This window comes from Equus przewalskii, chromosome 22 (genome assembly GCF_037783145.1).
Source record: "Equus przewalskii isolate Varuska chromosome 22, EquPr2, whole genome shotgun sequence".
Lineage (NCBI taxonomy): Eukaryota > Metazoa > Chordata > Mammalia > Perissodactyla > Equidae > Equus > Equus przewalskii.
The window spans coordinates 10,764,766-10,788,213 of NC_091852.1; the positions used below are offsets into that span (position 1 = coordinate 10,764,766).

The following is a 23,448-nucleotide window of genomic DNA, read 5'->3' on the forward strand; positions in this document are numbered from 1 at the left end:
TTTTGCTTTAAAGAAACTGAGTTACATTCAACACTGTTTTAAGTAAGTGGACTATTGGTTGGGGTCTAGAAATTGTTTGGTTATAGCAATATTTTTGCTGTAATGATATTTGTTATAATCAGATTTGATTTGTACATCTCCCAAAACAAATGTTGTGACAACCACAAAAAATTTCAGTATCTTAAGCCAAAGAAAACTAGCTCTTTAAAATTTTCATTTCTTGTAGAATGCAAAGACTGTACAATTTTCTCTGATATTCTGAATTCTTCAATAACGTATCCTTCACATTTCTGAAAGCCAAAGGCAGATAATTTCTAGCAGGATTTCTGACACCGTGCCCTTTTCACTGGCTGCTGGCACTTCAAGCATGCTTTCACACATCTTGCAATGTTCTACGACTACCCAAATTGACCGGAATCACATCTTTAAAGCATTTTTAATTGAGTCCCTGGGCTGCTAGTATTCTCCATCCCACCTGCCCTCACTCGCACTTGTTTCTTTAACAGAACTCTGATTGTGGCCATAGAAAGTTTCCACTTAATCTAGTCCTTCCTCTTAGAGGTTTTTGAGCTAGAGAAATGTATATTCCTTTTCCTTATCGTTTAAATAAAATAAATCTCTATAAAGAAACATAGTTGGTGTTTAGTTTTGATAACCAGAGAAATGCGCATCTCTTTTGATCAAATTCCAAACTGAGCTAATAAGCACTCAAAAGTGGCGTCTCCGGGAGGAGAAAGAGAAACAAAGACTCCAGAATTCTTAAGCATAGCTGACCCCACAAAGGGTTCTTGGGACTTTGGTGGAGGTAACACTTTTCTAAAAGCAAAGTTTGGTGACTTGTAAGAACGGGCTGCCCCAAGTTATCGCCTGACGGCTCCCAGGTCCTCTGTTTCACAGGAAACAGATCATCCAGGAAAATGGCTCTAAACATCCAGCTGAGGTAATTCTTTAGAAAACAGAGCCACTCAAGGACACCTTCTAAAGCTCCGTCAGACCGGCCCTGGCCCCTGTAGGGAGCTGAAATCCTATCTGCTCAGGTGCCCCTCACTGCCCTCTCCAGTGGGAAACCCAGCTATACCAGCACTCTCCCCACAAGGGCAAGCTCCACCCTATGCCCAGTGTGTTACCTTGCTTTCAGAACTGTGGCCCTTCTGTCACTCCTATTCAGAAAATACAGAATTTGCTAGAACCCTTTTGGTATGACCAAGTAATCTCAGTTTACATTCTGGGTACTCTCTCCCCATGATGGGAGGGGTCCCTCATTTTTTGTAAACTCTGGAAGATAAGCAGAGCACTTACCACTGAAAAGGCACACAAAATACAGATAAAATAAGCAAAAGAAGGTAAAATATTATTTCAGTGGCCTAAAAAGCATAGGCCATATGAAATCTTCCAGACTGACATTTTTTCTGGAGAATCTCTCTACTGAAAACACAGTGCCCAGGTAGCACACTGTGAGAAGCCTTCTCCTCTCAGCATTCCCCTTACGAGAGTATCTCTCGAATAGGGGTGTGTGCGCAGTCCCTAGCCTCCCGTGCTGGGCCCAGGCCTGCTGTCCCCCAGAACCCCGGATGTCGCAAACATCCTTCTTCCCTCAGACGCACTCCTGCCAAAGCCCACACCAAGACCAACTCTCATTGCCTCGTGAGACTCCTATTAACTCAGCCTGAGGAAAAGGAGCTGCAAATAAATCAGTATTACGGTGCAGGGAGGTGTGTTCCTTCCCCAGACAGCCAACCTTATGACAGGGATTAGGTGTCTGAGTAGTAAAATAATGAAAAGCAGCAAGAGTCTCTCCTGCTCGACAAGCATCCATTGGGTATACTCCCTCTCCCCATACAATTAGAGAAACGGCGGGGCTGCTACGCTTTCTGACCCTGGAGGAAGAAGTCCATTTCACAGATAATCTGACATGAAAATAAAACAGGCTCTCCGCAAAACACAAGGTGAACCGCAGGCCCACGGTCCGCAGACCAGTCCTTCCACCCTGGTAAGGGTGGTTAAGAGTAGTCAGTAGCTTCTACCAGAGGAAGCACAGAGCGCTGGCACAGCAGGGGGATGTCTTCTAAAATCAGGATTTAGACTGACGGGAACCCACAGGTTCTCCCTGTTTGGTCTCATCTATTATGAGTGGCAAGTAGTTTTTGCTGTAAAATATATAAAAGTCATGTTCTCAGTCGAGGCTGACCCATCCCAAAACACGAAATTCCCTTTGGAATTAAGCATGTGCTCAGATCAGCTAAAGTTAATTCTCAACCATCTGCACATACAAGATCCATTTTGTAGATTTTGTGCAGCAAAATTTTAATCCCAGAATAATTTCCCCATAGCCTGGCACACTTCTAGTTTGCTCCTTTCTGCTGTCAGTCAGGTGCTTGCCTGTGGAATACAAGTTAATTTAAATATTAAATCCCAAAAGAATAAACGGAACCAAGTTATTTTCAAATTATCTGTATTGTGTGCTGAAAAGATACTAACAGATTCACTGAGCATCTACTAAGTATCAGGCACCCCTGAAAATTTACCTTTACTGTCCCCGTCACAGTATACAGAATACGAGAGAAGTAGCCTGCCCAAAGTCACAGGGTGGTAAACAGCAGACGGCAGGGTTTGAACCCAGGCCACCTAACTCCAGAACTTGAGTTTCTAGCCAGTATCCCAGCACTGCCTTTCACCTGTGGGCTAGCAAGAGTTCACAGCGTGTCACATGCACACATGTGGACAGGTCCCAACACACAGAACCGCACATTAAGAAATGTGGTTCAAAGAGTGTACAAAGGGCCACCTTGAGTCACCCTTTACAAGGGTGTTCTTTCAGCTTTAAGAGCACAGGAAACAGGAATACCTGCTCGAGTAGTAAGAGAGGAGGAATTCGGAAGATCCGTCTATAAAACACGTCTCTTCCAAAACATGCTGCCCCTTGTGGCTCTGGCCACTGCCTGATGGTGAACGCACCCATCTATCTGTCTTGCTTAGGCCAATTTCTCTTGAACTCATTCCTTTCCCTGTGAGCCTTTGGCTGCATTTTTGCCCGGGGTCTCATAATTTGGGAGTCATGCGGAGTCAAGTCTGTGGAGTCTCGGTCTCTTTCCTTCTTCTAGCTTGCTAATGATGATAAACTTCTTGCCTTACTGTCTCTTCAAGTTTTCTAACTTGCATGATTTCCCCACCTCCTCCCTTGAGGACTAAACTCTGGAAGAAACATGAACTGCTCAGCCACCCAGATGCAATTCTTCCCACTCAGCAGCAGTCCTTTCAGGGGCTTCTTCTCATGAACTTCAGATCTAGGTCCCTACACTTGATCATCTAGTATTAAAATTAGCAAAATTATCAGCTATGAGTTGAAACCCAGGAAGCATTGAAATGCATTTCTTTTTAGCAAACGGTAGAGTGCAGTCATATAATGCACACCTCCATTTCTGTTTACCCATAAAATCACCGGCTCCAACTCCCAACTGATTACTAGTCTCTAGTACTAGAGAGTCTACAGAGATTGAAACAATGGACCATTCCCACTTTTCACATAAACTCAGTAAATTCCTATTTTTTCCCACTATAATTCCTTAAGATTTGGTCATATGAGGTACTGGAACCAAAGAACAATCACACAAAGGTACAATCCATTCTTTTTGTCCCTGTGGTAGAGGAAAATCCACCAGATGATGCTGGAGCACAGTGTGGAAGAGGAAGCACCAGCCTCCTCCTTCCTCCCAAACTGGGTGAACAGTACCGACAAAAGGTGGTCATACCGAGGGTACCCGAGGCCCTTCGGACCAAATTTGGAGACCAAACAACAAAGACATGGCTTAATTTTTCTAACCATTCAAATATACTTTTAGTAAACTCTCTGACACTCATATCACTAAAACGCACTGTCTCTGAGGGCACTTTAACTTCCTAAGTACAGTTTCTGTCTATCCTTGCCTGGGTTTCATCAACATTTTTCTGGCCTCACTATGTGGTCCAAATCCTTTACTTGCCAGGGAAGGCAAACTCTGTGACAGTCATCCATCTCTCCCACTGCTCTAAGTTTTTTTTTGCTGGTTAGCGCTTTTAGACAACTCCCATACGCCCATTTAGATGAATTCTTCAGAGACCTTTCTGCAAGGACTACCCACCTCCACTGACCATCTGTGCATCGAAAACACACCCTGCAGCTTCTGAATCAATACTCAAAGGGGACTTTCACTTCGAGACATTTTCAAGGGAGATACGCGTACAATCCTCAGCCAAGAAGACTTTATATTTTGGTTTTGATAGGCAAAATACAGGCACAAATGAAGCCTGAGGAAGACTAAATGCAAAATGAAATCATCGAGCAGAAGGACAGCAGCTTCTCCGACACTCAATCATTTCCAGTCACACTATGCTGTCCAGTAACCTGCACCGATAACTCCTCATGAATAAAATGCCAGCATTATCATCGGCAGCTATGTTGTTGACATGCTTTTGCTATTTCACTAAAAATACCATTAATTTTCTGGCTTCACAACAGCTGAGCTACTCCCTATTTGAATATACAAAAGAGTATTTTGTTTAAACCAAATTAAAAGCGTTCCAGTAAATGACTTCCATTTTGCTAGCTATACTATTTTAGCATATACTGTTTTTCTTAATCCTCCCTACCTCAACGTCATGCCTGTCATCTCCCCAATCCAAAATACTTCCATTATAAAACATGTTTTTTTAGGCTGAGAAGGTGAAATCCAGAAACTATTTCTGTTATGGCATTCCTGGCCAGCAACACACCTGAAGGGCAAAGTATGGTGTGGCTTTTTTAAGGTTTAAGACATGGTGGCCTCCTTAATTCTCTCACCTCTGTGAGCAAAGCTATCCGAAAAGAATACAGTTAGACACACACACACACACACACACTCTCTCTCTCTGCCTCCCGCCTTCCGTTTCCCATCTAGATAAGTGCCGAGATCCCCCATTTAAGTCAGAATGAAAACCACTACTCCTGCCAAGCCCTCCTGGCATCTCACCACTTTATTTGTTCCCATTTGTATCTAATGCTTTTGTCAACAGTTCAACAAAAGTCAAAGCAAACAACCCACTGCAAACACTGGGGGTAACAGCAACAAGCATGAATCCTTCACAATTATCCAGCCCAGCTGCTCCGGGCTTGGCCGGACTGCTTTCATTTACAACAATGTCAACAAAAGGCTGAAACCCAATAACTAGATGGGTCAATATGGCCACTTGTATACCCTCTGGAGGAGGAAACGCTGTGATCCTCCTTCACTGCTTCAGCAAACATGCAGAATAATTCAGTCAGATGGACAAGCGCTTGTCTAATCATCTGTTATGTGAATTATTCAACGACTTTCCACATCAACTACTAAACAGTGCTCTTGAAATATTTCTGGGGCACTTCCAGCTGTCTGACTGCAGAAGCACATGAAAGGAACAAAAGCAGGTGAAAACAGAAATCATGACCCGAGTTAGTTCCCAGTGATAATCTGTAGTCTAACAAAGCCAAGTCTTTGCGACTAACGCTTCAGGTCTAACCTTGCCTGGCACTGTCACTACAGGCCCAAGCTTTACTATGGCCCAGACTGGGGGTGGGGCCGAGTGGAAAGTCATTTATTCAGCCATTCACAGCACCCATGAGTGGAGCTGGACTGTCTTTCACCTCATTCAACTTTAAGTCTCTCCTCTGCCTTTCACAAGCACTGCAATGGGTGCAATACGCCTTTAGGACTTTTAATGGAGTATTTAAAAAGCCTAGTTAAACATATATAAACAAGCTACAAAGCAGAGTTTAAAAGTACCTAAACTATACCTAAATATAAAGATATTTTAGAATGACAATTCTCTGATCTAATTTTGAGAAAAATGTTGATGTTTATTTAACAAAGAATTATTTTGAGGTGTAACTTCTAAATTCCCACTTCCCTTTCTTTCCTCTTAATGGTATGGACGGCTTGTGAAATCATATACAAACCAAAGAGCCTGGCAAGAGGGGTCTGGGACCTGGGGTCCGAGCCCTCATCCAGCTGAGCCTCTCCTCAGGACCAAAGGGACATGCCCAGACACACCCTCTGCCCACCACACCTCTAGACTATGAGCTGGGCACCAGGACCTTGAAATTCCCTGTCCAAGGCCCATGCTCAGGGCTTACAGTCCTCTTCACGGGGCCTCCCAAGGGTAGACCAGGCTATTGGTTTCAGCACACCTAGACCTGAGGGCAGCCACTAGGGTGAAATGAAGCTTTTTTAACTGAAAGCCGCGGCATCTACAAGAAAATACAAGAGGGCCCATGTGGTTCCAGCAATGAATTCCAAGGGGCTTGAGAATTTTAAATTCAAACCTGGCCTTTGAGAACATCATGAAGGTGTGTTTTTTAATTGGATTTTAGCTTTTAAATACTTAGACATATGATATGAGAATCTCCATTTTTACTCTTTTGCAGACCCTGCAAATGTTAGGGGTGGTCCACGAGTGGACAGTATCATGTAGTTTTGGGAACCCCATCTTTTGAGATCACTCCTACCACTGAACATTCCACTGAAATACTGTGTATAAGAAAACTATGCAAGAATTTTTTCCCTTAAATACCTTTTGTTTTTATAAATTCACATATCCACAACAGTAACGAAAGTACTGATTTTATTTCCATAAATACTTTAAAAACTCAGAGTTAAAAAGTTAAAAATAAAATTCAAGGATTATTGCTGTTTGCTGGGCTAGTGCATACTGTAGGGATAAAATAATGCTGGAAACCTTTTCTCTTCTAGATTATTCGTGTTCTCTTTCCTCTTCCAGCCTTCAACCATCCAGATTACGAAATTACTGCTTTTAAAACACTTTGTCAAACACAGATGAAGGAAACAGCCGAGATCCAAACTCATTTCCTCTCCTCACTACAGCCAGCTTACTCACTGCCATTTATTACCGTGGAATTTTCACTTCTTACCAGGAGTGTCTAAGAATTTTTAGTTTTTGGCATAAAAAGTTGTGCTTTCAAAGAACAAATAATAGTCCAGGACATGAAAAACACAATTTGAGAATTCTACTTCCTTCTAAACATCTCTAATAATCCCTTTAACTGCTGTACTTCTGAGGCTGGCTTCTAGTGACAATCAGAAAGTTGGAAAGTTTAAAATTTAATAATTCTTGAAAGAAGAAAATTTCACCTGAACTGAAATGGGGCTATGTACTGGAGCAGAAACAGAAAGCTATTTTTTAATCAGAGAAGCTGCCTGAGAAGCAGGTGAGGAGGTTCAACCCCCAAGTCCGAGGCTAACAGTTTAGTTCTAAAGTGCAATTGCTTTGCTGACTCCTCCAAACACGTGGACGCCAAGTACAAGGCACCACGGGGACTGGGCGTCTACCGGACGCTGCCGCTGGCGCTGCTGTCTGCGTTCGCTAAGGGGTCCACATTTGCATGCATTTGCACATCAGCCCTGGCAGCTTCCTAGGAAGACTGCTTTCAGAAGCTAGTCCTCCAAATCATCATAAACTAGTTTTATATGCACATTTTAAAAGAATTCAAGACTACCTGGAAGCTCAGAGAAATGAAGAGGAACAATCCATTAATACATTTTATTCTACTCAGACAGCAGTGTACCTCAGTTCCATACCTTAATAGGAAAGCGATTGGAGGGAAAGGATTCTATCTAATCTTTCCTGTGCACCCCCAACGAGGCAGTGCAGGCGTATTTGCCCTCCAGCTGCCAAATCAATACCTACCGACTTACTTTAAATATTTTATTTAGACTGAATTGCTCGATTTTCAAGTTCATCTATCAACACCAACAGGTTTCGAAGTCAGGAACCATTAAAATAATAATTTTTGATTAGTTGTCTAACAGAAAACCAGGAAATCTCTCAGCTACAGAGGTACAGCTATCCAAAGGAAAACAAACACAAATTGACAAGAGTTCTTCCTGCTTAAATGGCCCTCAATATTAATGACAATCAAGTAAATCAAATGAACTAGCATGTAGCATAGACTTTTGTCTTAATACACTTATCAAGAAGGAAAGAGGGCTGACCTGTAAGAATGGAGGGAGAGGAAAAAAGGTAGGAGAAAGAAAGAAGAAAAGAAAAGAACTGAAAATGACAAGGATGAGCAAAACAGTTTACAAGTGAGCATCTGGCGCTGACAGGAGGAACTGAACACAAAGTCTGTAGAGTGGTGCTACAGCCTGGAGGGAGGGGTGCCAGTTTGAAAATGGGGGCCATGGGGGAGGGGAAAAATTGCAGACAATCTTGTTAGGAACAGAGGAATAACTATCTAACCAAAGTACTGCTCCTGGATGCTTCTCTATGTAGTCATAGCTTGCTCTATTCTCCCAAGAGCAAAAATGTCACCAGTTTAGTTGAAAATTTCCCCGAAATAAGGTCAGACTAGGTTACGACCAGGTTTTATTATCAAAACAGATTCCAGTCTAAGCATGCAATTCAGGAGTCTCAGTCAGACTGGTCCAATAGGGTTTGCTGATAATCCCGGGGCCGAGGCTGGGCTCGGGGCTAGGGCAAGGGTGTGAAATAACTCAGAGACCTTTCAAGTCCCTATAACTATGGTATAAACACAAGTGATTATTTCAATTTTCTCTGAAGATTTTCTTTTCAGGGCAGCCCAATAAACCCAATAATGCCCAGATTTACTAGGAAATTTTTTATTCATTTCCCCATGCACCAGAAAGTAAGCTAATAATGTCCCACTAGGAGTGCTGTCAGGCCAAATCCCTCCACTGTCGAATGCACTACCAGGATCAATCTCCCTTCACTCGCCATCCCACCATCCACTTTAAGGCAAGGACCTGGGGACAGCTCCAGATTACCCCCTCCACACACAGAGTCACAGGCACAAGCCCGAGTGGCCCAATCAGTGCCACGAAAAGAACAAACTAAAAAAGATTAATTTACAGATGTTCACGCATTTCACATACACTGTGCCCCATGGTCCGTTGCTACGGCAACGGGAGACCACCAGTGCGCGCTTTATTGGCTTTATGAAGTACGTCTCAGGGACTGTAGTCCGAGAAATGCTGCATAATAACAGTGTGGCTTTTCTGAAGCCTTGTTTTGTGCTTATCCACATTTAACCTTCCGAGTATTAGAAAGAGTATCGTTATGTCCAGCCTTTAAATCCCCCTACCACCACGACCAAACTGCCTCAACTTTCCCTCTAGAAACATTAAAATGCAGCTCCTGGAGGTCCATTTTGGGAAGATCCATGTTAAACTGCTCAACCAGTTCCACAAGGGAAAAAAAGAGACCTACAATCACTGAAAGATCACTATATTAGTGCACCCGGCCGTATCACCATTCCTGAGGGGTATAGAAGCTATAAAACTGAAATACACACACGCCCCTTTATTTTCTACACATGGGGAGGAAGCTTGCTTTTGAATATGGGGAGTCAGTTTCACCCAGATGGAACAGCAGAAACAGCAAGCCTCTCCAGGCCAATCTCTTCCTATACAATAGAACTTTCTGCGATGATGGGAATGTTCTGTTTCTGCACTGGTACGGCAGTTTCGACCGCCACATGTGGCTACTGAGCACTTCAAATATGGCTAGCGCAACTGAGAAACTGGGTTTTTAAATTTTATTTCATTTTAACTAATTTAAATTTAAAAAGCTTCATGTGGCTAGGAGCTCCAGTATTAGCATAGTTTTAGAGGCTTACCAGACAACTATATAGGTTTTGAAAAGTTCATTAAAAGCAGTCTCTTCATACTTTTAGTTTCTGCTTTATTCATAAAAATCTAACTCCAAGTAAATGTACACAGAACAGTACTCAGGACCGTGGCTGCTGCTCGCTTTGCCAGTTCCAAACAGCCCTCAGCCCTTGGCCTAATCAGCCTGGTTCTTTGTCCAATAGGCCCAGGCACGAAGACTGACTTCTCTCCTCCCCCCCTCCCCACCCAGGGTGGGAGGTTAAAATCACAAATGTCACAACTCTCAGAGCAGTAGCACAGATCAAGTGTTAATCTAAAGGGAAGGGGTGGGCGAGGGGGAGAATACAGGCTGGCTGGAGGGGGCGAGGGAGGATCTGGAATGAAGAGGAGAAAAATAAAGCCAGTGAATAGATCAATAGAAGCAACAGCTTACATTCAGATTCACAGGAGAAAGAACACACGGAGACAATCATTTCCTGGGAAAAGCTCGAGCCTAATGAGAATTTACTCTGCTCCTTTATGTGACAACCAGCCCTTTTGTGGCACGGGCTTCCTGACTGACAGGAACCTGGGGCCCCTTAATAGGATTTCCATATTATTTCCAACACCTGCCCAGAAGTTATTTGTTTACATTGAAGGAGGCAAGATTCTCAAATCAGACATCTGCTTCTAGTTCAGGCATATCTTAGGAAACCATCTAGAAAGCAGCTTTGTTACCATGGTGACATTTTTATTTTCCTCCTTTAGTTGGCTCAAAACATTAGCATTTCCAATTTTATTTTGTTGTTCAAAAGGGCAAATGTCGCTCAGGAAAAACAGAAGTTTAAAGGAAGATAAATGAATAGAATACTTGAAAATTTCTAGAATAATTAAAATGACCGAAAGGAAGAATAAATAAAAATGAGGTGCTGCTATATTGCCTGCTGGCTTCTCTCATTTGGTGGCACCACTATCCTGTTTACCTCCCCACCCCCACCCCCTCCTCTTTCCCTTAAATCTGAACGCTCTACAACTTGCAAAGTACCAATTTTGAAAAAAAAATTAAAGAATCCTTAGGGTGTTATACAATTAAATAATGCATCCATTTCCATGAAAAAGAATTCCTCAGGCTCACCCTATCACCATATCTTAGAAAGTTCACTTACAACAATAATACTTAAGACGTTTTAACTTCTACCTCATTGCCTACAATTCAGTACTGGGGGGGGAGGGTAGTGAAGGACAGGAAAGTCTAAGCTCTTCGTGAACATTCAGACGGAGAGGGGATGGAACATTAAACAATGTGAGAGAAGACAGGGAGATTGTGCACGAGTAGACTGCCTGTGTGCGTGCGTGTGTGCTGTTGTTTTCCTGGTTCCAGTGAAGCAAAACCAGAGGCACCTCTGAACCTAAGGGCGGGGGGAGGGAAAGACTTTACCACCAATTACACCATCACGCGTGAACAGGAGTTACCGTTACCATACTAGCACCTGAAGCTTAAAATGTTGTTTAAAGCGGTGTAAACACAGAAATAATTGGATTCGTTCTGAATAATGACTCTGATAAGCAAAGCAACACTTACTTTAATATTTAGATTCAAAGTAAAACAACTAAGTATTCAACTCTAAGATTTAAAATTTTGATTTGCTAGATCTAAGCAGCATTATTTAGTCTTGAAAAATGATTTTATTCTTTCATTTAACAGCAAGCTTATTTAAAAGAATTACTCAAAACATTATTCAGCCCTCAGCAAACTTCCTTTCTAGTCCTCTTTCACAAAGCTGGATTCTGCTCAATCCTGTCCCAATGCAACTGCCATGGTAATAATTAGATATGACTCCTCTTCATGCCAAAAATTACAACCCTAGTTGCTGGTGGCCCCCAGATGTAGAGTCTTTAACCCAGAAGATACCTGAATTATTTCAAACCATCATAGAACAAAATATTTAAGTTCGATAGAGGTAGTGTCACAGCCAAAATGATTCACGAAAGCAAGAAGTGAGAGCATTCAGCTTCTCCCTGGGTGATTTTATGGTTTTTCCAGAGTGGGTTATGGGAAAGTGTTAATCTAAGAATACAAGAAAAAGACGGTGAAAAATTGCTTGGAATAATTATTTTGGAAGAATTATCTACATTTTGAGAAATAAATGCTTTTGAAATTCAAGTGCCAATTACATAAAAACTTCATGGTATAATATTTTTGCAAGAGATGAAATGCATTCTAATTAAGAAAATTAAAGACATTAAACATCAGGATGAAAATGTGAGTCTAGTAACTAAGAGGGTCGGTTTCTGGAGGAAAAGCATTACACTACCATTGGCAAAAATCAGCTGGGGAAGGCAGACTGCACAAGCAGCCCTCCTCTGTTAATTACTATTTGGTCTGCCTCCTCGATCAGTGGAGGAGGGCGCAGCAGACAAGCACACCTCCCCCAGTCACATCATTAGTCCAGTCATGCTCACCACCTGAGAACCAGCTATGCCCTAAAGATACTGATTCATGTGTTCGACAAACAATTACGACATTTTGTGGAATTAAGGCACCTGTTACCTTTCATACAGTTTACATGCCTGAAGGCAGGTATCAATTAATATGAACAAATTACTGAACCACAAACTCAGAGAACACAAGTTTCTGACTGTTCTTTGACAAGGTAACTCTCAATAGCAAAATATATGGTAGAAACAAACACACCCCTACAAAGAATTACAATGCAACAGTTAAGTAATGTTGAAATTTTTAATTTCAAATTACTATCTTATTTTGGAAAACTGAAAGAGTTAAACATTAAATGCTTGAAAGGTATACTTTAAAACATTAAACTATCCCCATATAACCCAGCCTTCAAAATGAAATACAATTACCTCTGTGTTTATTTGGCTAATGGTACCGCCAACTTTACTGCTGAAATAACCCTATGAAACAAGATTTTTATTGTAAAATTCATTTCTAAGATGGGATTAAATAATGTAACAAAACATCTACATTCTAAATGCTTGAAAAAAGGCCTAGAGTCGTAGCTTCGAGATCCAGGGAAATTTAGCAACTTGCCCATTGACACATAGCTTCCCTGGAGGGGGAGAGAGGATTCTGAGCATGGAGTCCAGATATTTCTAATTCTATGAGAGTTCCCTCCTCAAACAATCCATGATTTGTTCTTCTATACCTTTCCACAAAGATTAAGATTCTTGCCCTCAAGGAGCTAAAACTTTAGTGGGAAAGAACCTTACTCTGTTCGGTCATGGGGCATCAGGGACACCACCCACAAGGAAATAGATGCGCTTAATATAGTTTAAAAATCCTACTTAAAAAGGTATTTTAAAAAGCCTATCTTAAACAGTACGTACTTTTTAGAAAGTGTAGTTGGATTTCAAATACATCATAGTCTGTGTGTAAAGGTTAAGGATACAAATAGAATTCTATTTATTGATGATCAGTGTACATTTCCAGGCATTTTACTCCCTTGATTACTGGTAAACTTCATTAAACTGTTCGCCACCAACATGTACATGCAAACCTAGACTTCACTGTTCTACTCATCCTCCCATCATAAGAAAAAGACTTTTCCTGGTATGATTCAGCAGAAAGTATTCTTAACACCACAAAGAAGCACACAGAGACATCTAGAATATGTGCCATTCATTCTACAGGAAGGCTGGCCCAATCAGTGGAATAGGAAGAATTTTAAAAGTGAGGGAAACGCTTAGATTAAAAGAGAACTAACATATAGTACAACAAAATGGAATGGATCCCATTTGGATCCCATTTCAAGCAAACCAATTATTTTAAATAATCAAAGTTTGTCCATAGGCTGAATATTAGAAACTATCAAAGAATTATTTTTATTAAGTGATTAATGGCATTGTGGTTACCAAAAAATGTCTATTATATATAGAGAAATGTGTTCATTTTATGTAAAATGCATGCTAATATCTTTAAAATATTTCAGCAAAGAAATAAAGGAATAGATTAAAACGTGGCTAAATATTGATAGTTCTTATGTGTCGAGGTGGAATATATGGAGGATCTTCGTATTATTATTTCTACTCCTGAGTATGTTTCAAATTTTCACAAGAAAGAATGAGACCAAAAGCTTGCTTTTGAGAATGGCACTGGCCATGTGATCTTAGGCAGGGCCTTAACCTCCAAACCTTTCCCGTGTATGAGATAAGGATAGGCATACACCAGCTACCTTCACAGTTGAAATCTATCCTAGGAGCCCCACGTGCAGTGAGCCTACAATCAGCGAGGCTGGGTGGGGAACTAGGGATCCACGGTCTTTTCGCTGGGTTCGAGTGGATAAACTGGAAGGCCCAAGTCACAGCCCTATCTGCTTCTTTTCTCAGATTACTGACAAGTGAGAGGAAAACAGGAGATAACGTAAGCCCCACTACAGTTTAGTCTAGATTTTTTCTGTTTTGTTTATTCCCTGTTTTAATGTTTTATCAATTTCATCTATTCCTCTTTTTAATCTATCCTTCTATTACATTATGCATTTGTCTTTTTATAATGTGTCTTTGTGAAGTCTATAGTAATGCAAATCTATCCCACCAAACTTTCTCCCAAAAGGTAAAATTACAAACACTCCAATGTTACTTAAAACAGGTGTGTGGGAGGATGCAGTGCGAAAAACACAACTCCCTGGGCCATTTGGTTATTCCCTCTCCTACTGGCCCCTCTTTCCTCCTCAGGTGGTTCCTTCTCTGCTCCTTTTTTTCCCCACACAGTACATGCTGAGGGGTTAAACATATTAAAGGCATATTCTTTCCAGAGTGATATTCCTTTGAGACAGAGAAATAGGTGTGCGTTGGGGGGGACCACGTCACACAGGTCACACAAGATCCTGGAAGAGAACCTTGACCATTAAGTCTTGATGTACAAAAGTGAGGGGCAAAAATAAGTAATTATTTCGTGAATTCAGGCTAAAAACTCATTTTCACCTGTAACACCCAAAAGTGCTTTCTTGGCCTGAATCATGCACTTCAATTTGAACATAAAAACAGCCTCAGCCTAATTCTAAACTGATAGACATTCACTACCAACAGAAGGTAACTGGAGAGACTAGAAGAAATGCAATGTATGATGTTTTAGTCATCTACATAGAATACACACCAAAATATAGCTGGGGCAAGATTAACTGGCGTTCCCTTGGATACCACTAATGAATGGATCACTATGAAAACTCTCAAACAAAAACAAAGACTTCACATGGAAGAAAAAAAAGCCTAGTACATACACTCATAGAAAAGCATTTAGCTTAAAAAATAACCATATATAAATTTAAAAAAATAAAGTCATCCATACTTCTTATTCTAGCAAAAATTATAAAAACTAAACAGTTCAATACTGGCAGAATGTGTGGAAACAAACTCAAACATTGTATTAGGCATTTTAAAATGGTACCGTGTTTCTTGAGATCAACTGGCAACATACAAGTCACTAAAAATGCCCATACTCTTTGATGAAGCATACAGCACTTTGGGGAAGACATTCCAATGAAATAAAAATAAAAACATTGCTTACAGGAAAAAAATGTACTTACGCTATATTTTACAAATAAAAGATGGCAAATCCCTCACAGGCCCGACTTGAGGAGGTCAGTGCATTCAAGATAGAAAGCAGGAGGACCGTGCAGGTACACGAAAAAGACTTAGGAAGTAATAAAGCACGCATGATAATTTCAACTTGGGAGAGGCCATGAAGCTAATCAATAATTGGGGATAGTGAATTTTGCTCTCTATATTCAAGCTGGTCTTGATTTGGGTGTCTTTTTGCTAGAAGGTATTGAAACTGTGTAGACACTTGGGCGGCAAACAGACTGCTTTCTCAACCTCAAATTCCCACCAAGTTTTAGGCAATTTGGCCTACACAGCTCTGAATAGTTACCCTCATTTCAGCCACTCAGGTGAAAAGTGAGTGATGTAAAGCTAACGACACCTCTTCATGAACTGGTACCTCCAGCAACTAGGAAGCTCCTGACAGCGTGTGGGAATGTCCTCTCTGCCACCACTTCAGAGCCAACCTACTTCTACCCCTCAGCTTTGAGTAGGAGGGACGGACAGTGGAAGGCTCCACCACCTCAGAAAACATTGCTTTGGCTTCACTTACATCTTTTCAAGGGATGACGGAAACAGTTCTAAACACTCCAGCAGAAGGTGAGCAAGCCCCCCCCCCACCGCCGCTCCCCTCAGCCCATGAAAGAGAAGTCGGAACCTGTTTAGAGGGCCTTTTCTGCAGAGCTAAATTTAGGCTTTCCACCCTACCATTAAGGGTAAGAGCAGCTCATGGTCCGTTTCTTGACATTTTCAGTCCCCAATCTGAAGCTTCTGGTTGGGCACATGGAGTCACTGGAGAGCCAAGTGACAAGCAGGTGCCCTGGCCCCTTCAGAAGCCCCACAACACACACTATTCTGGTTTCTCATCAGCAAATAAATTGATTCTTGGGCTCCTCCAGCGCTTTCTCCTTTAGGTCCATACTTACATTCTCCACCCTTGTTGAAAAGCTCAGATATAGGTCTGCAAATAACAGGCTTAGGAATACTTGGGTGACTGAAGCTATAGAAAACATGATCAATAAAGCCAAGAGCAAGTGGTTTAGTGACCAGAGAACTTCTGAGAAAGAAAAAGGAGGAAAAAGGCCCAACACTTTAACAAGTGAATTTCTTTCATTTTACTTGGCACCTAAAGTAGCACCTTAATTACCTGAATCTTTACATTAAGTTTAAATTTATATTTTATGAGCTATTCTGAAATCTGCCCTGTTTAATAATCTGTAACGTCAAGAAAACATTTTAAAGTATCTCTCACAATTAAACCCATCCACAACCTTGTATAAATCAAAATTTTGCTACCATATCAAAATGTTACGCTGGGGCTGTATAACACTGCCCACATCCTCATTACATGCAACACTAATTACTACCAGCAGATTCAGAATTTTCTGCACATTAGAGGCTTTTAGAGGAGCTATAAAAAATTTCAGGCACCATTAATTTAAATTTGTATTGAAATTTCCTCTTGACAGATGGCCAAAAATTACTTATTATTTAGAGTACTAGAGCTGCCTGTTTGCACATTAGAAGAGGAAAGGGAAAAATTAAAAGCAAGAAGGAAATTTATGTCACATTCATTACCTGTTAAATGTTAAGGAGCATTATCCTGCATGAATAAATTATTTCATACAAGCCCGACTCCAGCTGCAGGCAACTGGCATGCTCTGGCAGATAAAAACCATCTCAAGTCATACAGCAGACAATCATAAAAAGCCCCTCTTAACCAGGAACCACTTACAGAAGGATGAGGACGATCGATGGAACAAGCAACTAACTGCTTCTCTGAGCATCACGAACACGTTTATGAAAATTAGCAAACTATTTCACCCCGCAAAGCCACAGGACAGCCCCAAACCTGACACAACACAATTTCAAATTTGAGAACTGTATCTATAGTCGATTTATAGCTACGTTCCATAATAAATCAAGGCAAAATCATCCGTCTCTATTTCCTTTTTGTTTTTCCCCTGGCTTCTAGCTATACAGACACTCATTCCCAGACTCATCCTGAAAGATTATAGACGATTCCAAAACACCCTTCTCTGGCATGAGGGAATATAAAATGTAATTGACACAAAGTGTGCACTGGAGTATAAATATTTTCACAGTCTTCCGGGAGTGGGGCAGGAGAGCAGGCTTTCGTTAAGTTCACCGGCCTGCCTAAAGGTATGTATTTATCAAAAAAAAGGCAGGGAATGTTTATAGTACGGCCTCAGAATAACTAGACAGGCTTTCCAAGGGCTGCTATCGGCTAATCCTGGTCAATGCATTTACTTACTACTTCCTAAGTACACATGTGGGGAACACTTACTACATTTTAAGAATACTTTTTAATCTAGGTATTGATATGCATATTACACAACAAAATACACAACTGTAAATGCATAATTAAATAATTCAATGTGTGCAGTTCCAATTGTAAATGTTGACATTTCTATGGGTGTGTACATGCCCTTTCAAATTACAAAGATTCTTGAAGGGTAAAATAGATAGACTTCATTTTTATTTTCCATTACAGTCAGGTGCCAAATAACGTTTCAATGACGGACGTCATATACGATGGTGGTCCCATAAGAACAGGACCATAGAACCTAGGAGTGGGGTAGGCTATACCATCTAGGTTTGTGTAAGTACACTCTGTGATCGCACAATGACAAAATGGCCTAACGACATATTTCTCAGAAGCACCCCCATTCTTAAGCAATGCATGACTGTATTTAAGGACTTTGGAAAAAACCCTCCTTCCCTTTTATTGTAGAAGGACAAGTAGTAAAGAGGCATTCAAAGTGACAGCACAGGTGGTTTGTGGAGAAGATTTTAGTCCTCACATATATAACTTCATTAGAAACTGCAAGAGATATAACTGCCCATGCTCCAAAACATTCAATTGTAAAATACAAGACAAGGAATTGATACAACCATGCTTTGGCCATTGCTTGAGAACTGCCCTTTCCTTCTAATCTATACAAACAAAACACAATGGAACACGTAATACATTCATGCATAAGATGGTAGCATATTTACATTGTGCCTGGCTCGAAGTGCTCAAGCAAGTCTCATGTTTTACTCATTCCCTGCCATGGTAGCCTGTTTTTCTTGTTTGCTTACTATATAAATTCAGGCATCCTTAGTGCATCCCACTCTGGTGTTACACAAGCATATCCAAATCATTCAGCCCAAAATACTTTTCCTCTTTCCTGACAACTTGTCTATAAAGAGATACAGAAGGCAGATAATACAGATGCAAAACCTAAGGAGAATAATTTGCTACACTGGAAACCAAGATGTTTAAATTAAAAAACAAAAATTCTTTCTGGTGAAGAAAAATCCTCTTAAACAAATGTTTTGATAAAGAGTTTTGTAGGATGGAACTACTTCCCAAAATATGAGACTAATGTGTATTTCCTTGCAAACCAATTTATTTCCTTTCATTATTATTTACCTTATAGCCAAAGCCCAACTGAAGAAAAAGTTATTCTTTTTCACATGGCGAGAGATAATAAAAAGAGCAATGCAAGCTAGATCTTATAATTCAATATTGGTCTACAAATCTGGTTCTGATAGAGAAATGGGACCAACATTTTCAAAAATCTCAACCACACAAATGAAAGCAATTCAAAAATGCTGTTAACCACTATGTGGTAAAGCCCACCAATCATTCCCTACATCTCGAAGAATCTATTGCCAGATTTATTCACATCACTGTGAGCCCCTTTAAGCCATTCCTTCATCTGTGAAGTTGAGTCCTACCTTGATGGAGTCTCTGTCTGTAGGCAAAACAGCAGCAACACACACAGATCAAGTGGTGGGAAGAAGGAAAAAAGGAAAATACCACTTAGTTTACATAAAATCATACATTTATCAAACTTCATCTCTGCTAAATAATAAATGGCACAGACGTCAACTTTGCTATAAAGTTAATTATTAACACTACTCAACCAGATTCACAGAGAGTCAACCTACCTTTGATACAATTTCAGAAACCAGAGCTGGATATTCATGATTCATACTCCTTATCAACTCTTACACTTAGAAAAGTGTTTGTAATCATGCCTTAGCTCTGAACTATAGCATTAAGGTAACTGCACAACAGATATTATAGTATTTTCAACATCAGAGATGGGAAATTTATGTTTATGTGATAAATAGCATTTACCCAAGATGATAATTCATGGTAATGACACTGAAACAGGAATAGATATGAGGTTTTAATAATGAACCACACCCTTCCAACTAATGAACCGCCTATGTGCTAAGTAAATTCCCACAAAGGAATGCTGGGAGAGACATTTTCATTTGCTTTTCTGCCATTAACTAATAAGAATTATCAGTAAGCACCCTACAAACATACAGTCACATCAAAATGTCTCTGCATCATCACCTACTTTTGTGGAGGGAGGAGACCAACCTAGAAGGAACACAACTGGCCTTTAAATCAATTAAAATTTAAAACAATTGCATACATTGTGTTGTTCTTATCAGAAGAAATGAGTCCATTTCATGCTTCTATACAGACTGGGTGAGAGAGGTAGTTAAACCAGCAGACTTCATTAATTTGGGCTGCACTTTCTCAATTACTAAGACTACCGAAATTGCTTTCTTACCTGTGAGGTTTTCACTGCACTATATAGGCTGATCTGATTTATAAATAATAATTGATTCTGTCAAATTATCAAGTGAGGCTTTATCAGTCAGTCTTTCCCCAAAATAGATTCGGTCAAAATTAGCTATTAATGCCACTCACTATTTCAAACACAGACTATGGTGGGATTTCATAACTGACTTAAGACTTAGCGAGCACAGGAGGTAGCAGCTGGATCAAAGGCAATAAGCAGGAGCAGGCTCCCTTGCCTTCGAGGAGTGCATTAACTCTTGCCAACCACTAAGGTATCAGTTGGCAAATGACCGCTTCCACTAATTAATCTACCTCCCAACAGAAACCCTTTGTTTAGTCACCAGTAAAATTAAATCCAAAGACAGAATAAACATTGGCAGCCAGACTCTACCCTCAGCAGCAAGCAGGTAATATCAGATTGACATCCTGAGAGAATCGCTCACCTCTTTGGTGATCACTGTCATGGTGCTTCTTCTCATCTTTAATTGGAAGGTGGGACTGGCCTCCCAGGGCACTGGAGAGAGCCAGAAGGCCGGCACTGCTACCGATGGGTGGAATGGCAGGGGGCTGAAGCCCAGAAGGGTGTGGGGTCAGAGGCACCGGCAGACCATGTCCATGTGACAAATGCTGGGCCTGGAGTTGTTGCTGCTGTGAGAAATGAGACAAAGATATTGAACTTGTCCCTTATATCTGCCCCACCCCCATTCCCCAGCAACAAAAAGAGAGAAAGGAAGTGCAAAAAGAAAATGGAAAACCCAGCATCCATGAAGGAAAGATTTATCCTTCACATATATTTTTAAAAAGGGGAAGGAGGGAGATATATATGGAGAACGCTATCTTTCTTAGATTTCAGGGTTTTACAATGCACTTTAAATAGCTTAATTTTTAAGTAGTGAAATTATCTAAGTAACTTTTAATAGTTGAAATTCTGACTTCTTTAACACAGAGTCTGGATTTTGTTCTCCAAAATATAAGGCCTCGCTATCATACATTTCTAATCAAAACATATACGTTGGGGGCCAGCTCCGTGGCCGAGTGGTCAAGTTTGCGCGCTCCGCTGCGGCAGCCCAGGGTTCAGATCCTGGGCGTGGACACGGCACCACGCGTCAGGCCACATTGAGGCAGTGTCCCACATCCCACAACTAGAAGGACCTGCAACTAAGATATACAACTATGTACCGGGGGTGTTTGGGAAATAAAGCAGGGGAAAAAAAAATACGTGACTAACTGTTAAAGCAGTTATGTTGAACAAAAAAAGCTGAAAATTGAGAAAATTAGTGTTCAACAGTTCTCCCTGAACCACTGCACAGCATGCACCGAGAGTTAATTTGAAAAAGAAAACCTGAATTAACAACCCAGAAAAGGAAACTGGTTGCAGCCACCGTTTTAAGCCCTTTAAGTGTCCTCAGCGGTACTTGAGCAAATTACTAAAGAAAATCTAATGTAGCAAGGCTTGGGTCCTCCTGTAGGCTTGCTCAATAATGCTGAAATAATTGGGCACTCTGTGCACGTTTAGTGATGCTCGAATGGAAAGCTAGAGGCCTGCCCTTGTACTCTTCTCCAGTGGCCGCCTCTGTGTTGTGACAGGTTTATCTGAGTGGGACTGTGATGCATGCACCAGTAACTGTGCTGACAAGAGTTTAAAGTCATTTTTACCAGCACACTGGCAACACATGGAGAAAGCCCTCGAGAGGCCAGAATGGGCGTGCTTGACCTCAGTCGAGGCCGCCTCAAGCTCAGCTACAGGAACCACTGTGGGCAGGCCTTGCCGCCTCTTCCATCTGGGAACTGGGCTGGGGAGGAGCCAATGAGGATGCTAAGTTAAATGTGACCCTCAACAGGAAGCCCTTCAACAGGACCCTGACTAACAACGTTCTACGAGAACAAGTGTTGAGAAATTCTCAGACTAACTTTCGTACTGATTACATTTTAATTAATGCCTTTAAATAAACCACTTTTCAGGGCTATCCTATGATAGCCAAATAGTCTCTTCGATAATTTTCTGTCTGAGCAGGATTTCACAAAACAGCTTTTTAAAAAATGTGTGGGGTGGAATATTCTGCTCCCTCTTCCCTGGTAAGAAGGATCTTGAAATGCTTTTTTGAATTTTTAAAGAAACACTTGAAAGAAAAAAGTGATCACTTTTTCTCCTCCTCAAATTACTTCTCTTTCCTTGCTCTTCCCCTCTACATGTCTTCCTGCGCCTGACTATAAAAGTCAAAGTACAGCACTAATTAGCTCTTTTCTCCAGCTGACCTACACCTATTTTCTGGCTATGTGCACTTAAATATAGTCAATACAATAAATACAAACACTTCTAAGGCAAGTTTACATACAGAAAATGGAAAATTAGAGCAGCGATCCAGACGCTCCACCTGCCGATGCCCACCCCGAAGCCCTGCCAAAGTGTTACCTAACCAGATAGTTCAAAACAATGTGTTTCTTCTCTGAGTGGCCAACATCATGCTCATCTTTCTTTATGTACAGCTATTTAGTTCTGACCAGAAAGTATGAGCACACAGTCACATTTTCTAAATGTGCAGAAAATAACATCTATGAAGAAAACAAAGCCTTTAGGTAAATATACGGCAAATTCATTTCAAAATCTTGTTCAAAATTCCTCCAATTCTCTTCTCTAAATCCCCAAATACTTGGCGTGCACGGGTCGGGCACGTAGACACTTTCTATCTCAGATCAGAGTTCAACTGGCAAGCATTTATTCAGAGCCTGCACCTCTCTCTCTCATCACCCTTCCTTGACTCTGAGCTCCGTGAGTGTCCACATCTGACAGAAGCCCAGTGAACTGCAGGCACTGAGATAGTCCTGTACTAGCTGAGCACTTAAAAAATACATGTCTATTTCATTAGACATTAAAAAAGAAAAAAACCCTCAGCCAAAAGCAGTATCTTCAGTGATCCAGGTGTTTCACTTTTATTTTTTTCTCACAGGACAAAAATCTAAGTATTAACAGTCTTATTTTTCCATTCGACCAGGCAACTTTTCAAAGGCAGACAATATAGCCCTAGTCTGTTGCACATGCCATTCATAGTGAAGACTTCTTGGGCTCCTCACTTGTGCTCTATTCTACCTCAAAACAGCTCTAACTCTACCTTATTCCTCTCCTCCCTCCATGCCCACCTTGGACAAAGGAGGATCCCTTTTCCCTTCCAAAGCCGACCCCTCCCTACCCACAAGGGCTGTATCATCTTTTCATGTTTTTTTCCCCTGCTCCGTCAATTCTACAACTCTCTCCCCAATCCTCGGTTGTTGTGTCACTGATTTTTGTCTTTCTGCTTGCAAGCTTAACATCAACATCCCTAACATTTTGTTTAAGATGAATTGCCTATCTAATGCCAAAGGAACTTAAGGAAGCGCTTCTTCAGGAGGGGAAAAAACACGGTATTTTAATCACTTTTTGTGTCCTCCACCGCCCCTAATACAAGGTCCTTGCACATAACTGGCACTTGATAAATGTTTGTTAAACTTAATTAAAACAACCTTCCTTTGCCCTCTTCGGCTACTGCCCTGTATATGTATCTGTATCTTTGTCTTCACACAGCCAAACTTCTTTAAAAGCTGGGGTAAATCTGCTGTCCCCGCTTTTCAACAATCCTCTCCTGTATACACACACAAACACATATGCACACCCCTTACTCCTTAACCCCC

General features: G+C 41.0%; 1 protein-coding gene across 12 annotated transcripts in view; it reads right to left on the bottom strand.

The window, feature by feature from the left end:
• Positions 1-23,448, bottom strand: part of TLE4 (TLE family member 4, transcriptional corepressor) — a 141,642-nt gene that overhangs the window by 48,038 nt on the left and 70,156 nt on the right. For 6 of the 12 annotated variants that reach the window (XM_070590709.1, XM_070590702.1, XM_070590705.1 and 3 more), the window contains 2 exons: positions 20,226-20,430; positions 18,918-18,934 (listed from right to left, as the gene is read on the bottom strand). In XM_070590709.1, the coding sequence (XP_070446810.1) occupies positions 18,918-18,934; positions 20,226-20,430 (222 nt within the window). The remainder of the gene's footprint in view (positions 1-18,917; positions 18,935-20,225; positions 20,431-23,448) is intronic. The other 6 variants (XM_070590703.1, XM_070590706.1, XM_070590700.1 and 3 more) reach the window with 1 other exon arrangement.